Source organism: Ciona intestinalis, chromosome 1, assembly GCF_000224145.3.
Source record: "Ciona intestinalis chromosome 1, KH, whole genome shotgun sequence".
NCBI classification, from domain to species: Eukaryota; Metazoa; Chordata; class Ascidiacea; order Phlebobranchia; family Cionidae; genus Ciona; species Ciona intestinalis.
Window position 1 is genome coordinate 3,683,524 of NC_020166.2, and position 8,058 is coordinate 3,691,581.

At 35.1% G+C, this 8,058-nt stretch overlaps 1 protein-coding gene across 1 annotated transcript; it reads left to right on the plus strand.

Moving 5' to 3' along the window:
* The first annotated feature begins 382 nt into the window (after nucleotides 1-382).
* Nucleotides 383-3,405, plus strand: LOC100180204. Its single transcript, XM_002122549.5, has 4 exons — nucleotides 383-966; nucleotides 1,130-1,227; nucleotides 1,729-1,959; nucleotides 2,214-3,405. The coding sequence occupies exons 1-4, from the start codon at nucleotides 566-568 to the stop codon at nucleotides 3,032-3,034; spliced, it is 1,551 nt and encodes a 516-aa protein (XP_002122585.1). The 5' UTR covers nucleotides 383-565; the 3' UTR covers nucleotides 3,035-3,405.
* Nucleotides 3,406-8,058: the final 4,653 nt, after the last annotated feature.

The following is an 8,058-nucleotide window of genomic DNA, read 5'->3' on the forward strand; positions in this document are numbered from 1 at the left end:
TCAAAAACTCCAAATATTCACTGTGTAGAACTGTCTAATTCCATTCAAAACTTTGACGTAGAAACTAAACGGAACCAAAGCTCAAAGCTCAAGCTGTAACTCTAAAGCGCAAACCTAACTATTGTGCTGGTAAATACAGTCTGTGTTGACGCCAATGTACAGAACGGTGGTAAAATAAACGGGACTTCCCCCGGTTATCGCTTCGTTTGTCTGTGCTGCCTTGTTTGCCTGCCTGTTCACAGTGCTACTCAGACAGAATAGTTTAGTAAGTTTTTCAGTCATTTTAAACTCGGAATACAAGTTTCGCTGATTTAGGAATTATTGTCTAACAGCAGCAGAAATAGCTTTGTTCAACAGTGGTAAAATCGATTTATGTTTGTTCTTACATGACGTCACCGCGGGATTCCCCTTTTGGCACACCACCGCGGCAAACATTCGGTGATTTCCCATTATTTTTCCCGACGTTTTCCTAGTTCGGACTATGTTTCAAAGGCATTTAGGCGTGCAGGTACATTTAGAAAAAGTGTAAATAATATATTTTTGTTCAGATTCGTATAGCTTCAGAATGAAACTGAAAGTTGGGTTTACTTGCGAGAACAAGGCAAATAAGTTCTTTACCGTGAAGGAACAAATATCATGGAGAGCTGAAAAGAAAGCTGTTTGTACCGATCTATTAAATAGTGTTCCGCAGCCACTTTTGTCATCTGTTCTAAGCAAAGGGGGCATTTCTACTGCCATATGCCAAGCCCTACTGATCATCAAGCCTTCGATTAAGGTAACAAACTTTCAGAGTGACAACGGTGACGTTGTTTGTGACGTCACTGATGACGAGTCTTTCCGTAATGACGTCATTCAAGGAAAAACAGCAAAAACGCTGCAATTACAGTTAAGATCATTTCGAAGAGTTTATCGGGATAAAGTATTCAAACAATTGACACGGATCACAGTCAAATGCACCATTGAAAGGTAAATAACTCTCAAGTACGTTTATTCTATAGTTTTTGTATTTAAATGTTACATTTTGGTATAAAGTAAACCTGGTTTTTGCTTTAGACGTAAAATTGCTGTGTTTCACTCAAACGAAATTAATTTTGGTATAATGTTATGTAAAATAACGCATTATAAACAGGTCGGTTACCAGCAAGTTCTCTCAATCCTCTTGGAATGATGAAATTTATGAAAATAGAAAGAAAGAACGAAACACCACCAAACAGGAAAAAGTGGAAGGTTCACGCTATTCCTTACATAACTTTTAAATTATAAGCACAGAAAACAACGCATGCAATTGCGGAATATCTTAATGTGCAGTACTGTGGAGTACCGTTTGAGCGCCTAAATACCTTATTCATTTTTTTCGTAATCATGTTTTAAACAATTGATAACACATGTATTGTTATTCACCCACAAGTAACATATTTGGAACTCGTAAGTTGGCACGAGATGTATGAAACATAACACCCCTGCTATATAACGACTGTTGTTTTTCGGTTACGCGAGGATAAAATAAGTTACATTCCATCGTATATTCTGTACCGATTCTTCGTTTACTACCAACTGGGACGATGAAGACATTAAAAACCTATTCCATCTTACCCCACCCTACACCATAACATGATTTATCTTTTTCTCGATTTCACTAATTAAAAAGTTGCTTACTTAGTAACTCGTAAGCCGACTGTCGTTTTCTGGCCAGGCGAGGATAAAATAAGTTACATTCATTCAATTTAGATGATCCAATTCGAACCAGCAAAGCTCCACCCAAGCCGACCAAGCAATCCCATAACAGCAGAGACAAACCAGCACCTTCATCTGAAACGTCACCTCCTTCTAGAGAAAAGGTTCCACCACCAAAACCTCATTCTTCCAAGTCAAAGACACCACCGAAGAGTGGGAAAAGACCCGAAGACTTGTTTGACCTTTTTTCGCAATTCAGCGATATGCTTGGACAAACCAAGGAAGGTAAAACAAACGATGCCCTAAATGTATATAATAAGGTGGAAGATGGGCCCTTTTGTTCTATTTTCTCGTTCCATTTAGTAGTAACAAAGAATATTTATTTTTTTAAAACCGTATTCTTACGACTTCCATAGACCGTTGGCAATTGTCTAAAACACAATTAGGATACTTTAATATTGTTTGCTAAAGGTGTCCCCTCTTCCCCGATACTATAATGTTATTTTGTAGTCGCGTATTTCTATGCTTTACAATTTTAGACGACAAGGGCGATTTTTGGAAGAGGAAAAAGTACACCGAAGCTCTGCCTCAGCTTATGAAAGAATTAGAAGATACCAGCAAAGATTTAAAAGATCGAGGTGTTCTTCATTTAAAGATTGGACTTTGTTTGACCCAAGTTGGACGAGCAAGAGAAAGCGGAAATTACATCTCTGACGGGTTGGCAATGATTAAACGGGAAGATACTGATCCGGGAAGATGCGAGGAGCTTGGTAATGCAATAAAAGATGTGGCGGAGCGATTTAGCGATTGTGGTCAAGTGAGAAAGGCTATTATAATTATAAAACTTGCTGCTTCAATGTATAAAAAAGTAGAAGAATTGCGGCATGCCTACAATGGTTTAATGGAATGTAATTGTCTATTGATTGGAATGAAAGGTGCGGATAAAAGTATAATAATAAAACTAGCTGAAGAAATACATCAAACCATTTTTAAACTTGGTGAAAATAAGAAAAATCCTTCAACCGTGATGGTTCGTTGCACAAGTTGCTTCAACATGGCGACGCTGTATTTTGGAGACCGCGCGAAAGAAGTTGAAATGTACAGAAAGGCCATCGAAATGTACGAAGAGGAATCCGGTTCAGATGCAAAGTTTTTCAGTTTATATGGAATGTGTCTCAATCGGCTTGGGTACTTACTTCAGATGGAAGGAAAAGTATTTGAAGCCGAAGAAGTTCTCACCAACTCACTACTGAGCATGAAGTTGGCTAATGATTGGAAGAACGAAGCTAATAGGCAAAAGTTAATTGATACGACCGAAAGAACATTAGAGAAACTAAGATTTGAACTTAGTACGATATGAACAACAGACATACCCACCAAAGCTAATATTATTAACCGTCTACCGCAATATACGCTTGTATATCATTCACAGATAACAACATGCTGTATATTTCTAATTTAAATGTGAATTCATTTAGTGATAATATACAGTAGGGGGAGACGGGACACCTTAGCGCATATTATGTATATATCCTGATCGTGTTTTAAACAATTAACTACGGTAATATGGGAGTCGTGAGGACGCTATTTTATAATTCTTTGAATGTTGTTTGTTTACTACCAAATGGGACGGGAAAATAGAATGAAAAGCAGTCCCATTTTCCCCCAACCTTCTTTATCATTTTAAAAGTACGTAATTATATTGCAAAATAAACAGTACATTGTATACTATAGAGAGTATATTCCTATTTCACGCAAATGGCTAAATGAGAATCATTCACGATCACACTAAATATGACGCTTTACCGAACCGCCACAAGTAAAGGAACGCGCGTTGATGCTTTCAACAAATATATTTGCCTTTTAGGGCCTGTTATACTTTATACGTTTATGCACCAAAACATTAAGTGAAAGTTATGTGATAATAGTTAGTGGCTGTTGCATTCCAAGTGAACGTTCTATGGAAGACGTCATTTCCGGAACGAACATGTGCTCGTTTGTTTACTGGGTTCACAGTTTGAGTGACACCAATGCAGAAAGTGATTAGAATTAATTGTAAATTATATAATCCTCTCACATGGTGCAGCATAGGCTTACGGTCGAAAGGATCCTGTCGAAAAGAAACCGAATACAAAGATTGGCGTCTCGCACTCACCCTTTTATCTGGATTTCTAATATCACTTTAAACTATTATTTATTAATTAACTCACGAAGAATTCTTCCAGTGTGCAAGTTTGGGGAATTCCTTTTGTGTTGATGTTGTACCAATTACTATTGCTTTAATCACGTTAAACTCAGTAAATCAAAAAGTGTCAGGGATAACATTAAAATCCGCTTTTTATTTATTTCTGTATGGCTTCAACTCTGTTGGTGCAAGTTTAGTTGGTTACCCTTTAATTGATAAAATGTCAACAAGAGATAGTCTTTTCATTTGCAATTCATACCTTATAAACCTGCGTTAGTTTTTTCTTTCGTTTTTTTTAAAGGTGAGATTTAAATCACCATCAGTCATGGGCGGATATATTCAGCTTTGTCGCAGCATGGCAAGAATCGACACGAATACTGAAAAGTGTTCGGTGGTCTACAACGGTACGATTTAAAACGTTAGATAGTCTTGTATGTATAGCGTCATTCGTGCTCCAAGGAAATACTCTATGTTTCCTTTCACACACACACATTTTGTAGCGGTTTGTTATTGTAGATTTCATGATATAGTAAGATGGGAAAGATGGGACACTTAGTCAGACGAGACTTTTTAATTTTTTTTTTACGGACTCCCATTTAATGATAATCAGGAAAATAATGTTACAGAATTATTTGACACTGTTATCGCGACTTTATAGAACGCGGGTCAAAGCTGGTTACTGTTTTTAAATATTCAAAAAATATGAAAAACAGAAACAGTATATTTTGAACAGGTAACAAAATGCGAAATAATAAGGTGCTAACTTTGAATGCTCGCTTAATCAGCTGATGAAGTTTTGTAGTTTTCGAATGTAAATGATTGAGCTTGTTTTATAGCTTCATAAAACAACTTTGAATATTTCGTACAGTTTAACTCTGTCTCATAAAACTAGTTTTAATTTTGTGAAAAAAACTGAGATATAAACATGAGGAAAATAGGCAGGGATCAGTACGACTTTAATTTGAGATAAAAACAACAAAAAATATCGGTTTAACGTTATATATATAAAGTTTACATGGCAAAGAAACTAGCACAGCTGGTTAAAGTCGGTAGGTTAACTACAAGTTGCAGAACACTGTATTTCAATTTTGTGTCTCATCTTCCCTCACATTGTAGTTTTGTATGTTTTCATTGCCAAACTTTTAAAGGTTTGCTTTTAATTCAATAATTTATATTCTCAATTTTCTTTTCTTACAAGTTTCTATGCATTTGTAGAATATATACAATATTTATCAATTGATGTTCGAACAATACCCATTTTTGTTCAATATGCAAATTTCAATAAAGGCTGCTAAAACTCTCGGTAAAACTGCTGTTCGCGACTTCGAAGTATTTGCGAATTAACGCTTACTTTGTAAAAGTAAGTTACAGCGTAAAACTTTTTAAAGATAGTAGGCTACTGTGGGGATAGAGCGCTATGCTTGAAAGAAATCGCCATAAATGGAAGTTTTCGATGGATCGCCTTTCTCATAGGGGATTCACCTAAAATTTCCCGGTGATCCTGTAGTTTTACTTTTAAGCAATGTGAATTTATTTAGTTTCGCAAATGCAATTATTTTTGCAATTATGTTAGGTTAACATGTTTATTTGGAGAACGAGCACAAATTGCGTGTTATAATTCCGGTTTGTTCGTGTTTTAAATTACCTCGTCTGTCATTCTTTTTAAAGACATTGAGCTAAGCTTTATGACATAAAAATATACTAAGAACTGAAACTATCGGACTAAAAGTCTGCAAACATGGTGTTTGAATCCATTGTTGTTGACATTCTGAACAAATATCTTGGAAAATATTTTGAGAACCTTGATCCATCTCAGCTTAAACTTGGCATATGGGGAGGTAGGCGTTTATGTGGTTAAACTTTATATTTATCCAGTCTGCAGAGTATGGCAGGGGCACGAGGGATTTCGTTTACAAACTTTTGGCGATGCATGCCAGAATTTGTCTAATGCACGCCAAATAATTAAACAATGAAAAAAATATGTGTTATGTTAAGTAGGATTTCCGGTGCTAGTGAAGAATCTCCCCCCACCTTATTTCCTAACCACTAACCCCTTACTACTAACCCCCTAACCATCAACCCCTAAACCCTTACTACTAACCCCCTAACCTTCAACCCCAACCACCAACCTCTTACCACCAACCCCTAACACTTTCCACCAGCCTATTCTGCTATGTTTTGGAAGATTCTTCACCAGTGCCTGATTTCCTAACATGGCTTGAAAATGTACATGCTTTGCACGCCGATTTTTGATAATAGCACGCAGGCACGCAAAAACTAACCATCTTGCACACGCCATACCTCTTCAGGAACTGTCATACTTTGTAGTCTGGAAATTTATAATAATCTACATACCCTTCACGTTGAGTATATATAACAACTTTTTAATCTGGAGAAACTGCAAATATAAGAATCTTTCATGTTCCTATACTTAACTTTTTTATAAATATTCGCAAAATTGTAAGTTTGCTATTGCATGCATAACCAGTGACCACGCTTATTTTCTTCCAATTAAATGTAAATAGTTCTTAACTGTGAGCATGTTTTAACAACTGTTGTCTATGTCACTATATCCTGTCTTTTTGTTTTCAAAATATTTTAAAATCTTACTGCCGTAATCGTAAACGCAAATTAAAGTTATTATTATAAATATCTTTATTTGCACATTGTGAGTGTCCCCATGCATGCATAACCTTTGGGAAGTAATGGTACTTACTTACCTATGTTTGTCTTATTTTAGGTGATGTGGTACTTGAAAATCTAAGAATACAGAGTAATGCTGTAGTGAGTGTTTTTAATGTTTTCAATGTTTCATTTTACTTTTATTATTTAGCATATTAGTTGGCATTAATCTCATATTTACTCTTTCTTTCCCTTATTTTTATTCCTCTTCACTGTTTTCTATCCATGTTGTGTTTGTATCTTTCTTTAGTCTGTGGCAATGGCCTGCGTCAATTTCCCCCCAAAATAACATTTTATCATCGATGGTATTATTACGTAAAAGTATTTTTTTGTGTAAGTCATTGACATTCAACCAATACTAAGGGGGGGAAATCATTTAGCTGGTGAGCAGTAACATTTCTAGCCTAAAATGTTCATTAGGTCTCACTAATAACTGCGGTTTATTTAATTTGAAAATAACTCGGCTTGAAAACTTATTTTAAAAATGCGTGAAACGCGTGCGTAAAGGATTACCTACTGGTGGTTCTTAGTGAATCAAGAGGTTGGTTTATGGCTGCTTAAACACATGGATGTTTGTCTCTCTATATTCCATGGGCCTACCTGTTGGTTAAATTTATTTATGGGGTAAATATTAAACAACTTATTCAGACACAACCTGGATTAGGGTTATTAAGATGCAATTGGTTAAATCTCAATAATTTATGCACCTAAAATTGACTTTCAAGTATTGTCAGCGCCAATGAAATGTTCTTGTGGGTATTGGCGTTGCCTATCTGCACTGACGGAAGGTAAAAACATGGCCGGAACGAAAAGAGCAAAGATCAGTTTAATGGCAACCTAGCTTATTGTTTATTGCTATAACATGGTTGTTGTTAACTATCTGTTCACATGTAATGGTCATAACATAGATCATATTGAAACTATTTGTATACATTTAAATTGTATTTCCCAAGTTTATAGAGAAAGCATAAATAATTAAGTCAATTAATTTTAAAAGTGTATGATTCGTTAATATATGCACATTTATCTTGTTAGTAAATCTTCATAATTTGATTATTCACATTTAACCATTGTGGATTTTCTGTATGTTAGCTATGGTGGCAATGCTTTACATTTGTTAATTTATAATTCACAAGTCGTTTATAACTATCATTTTACCGTTAATTGTCTTTTTCTTTTTAGTTAACCCGTTCTTGGAAGAGATACATAATATTGTATTGTGTTAATCTATGTAGTATTATTTAACATAATGAATGCCTTTACTTCCTGTGTATTATGAATCTATTTTTGCACACCATGCATGACATTAGTGTTCTCCATACAATTTAACTAAAACAAGTAAACAACCAAGAGGCATTAGCTTATCTATGTTTGTCCATACATTAGTTAGGCCTAATGAATGCAATAAAATAAACAGCTTAGAAATTAAAATCTAAGAAAAAAAAGTATAAGAAAACAAATATAAGCTTGAACTTGACAATAGTCTTTGTTTCCAATGTTAATTTCATTACATATGT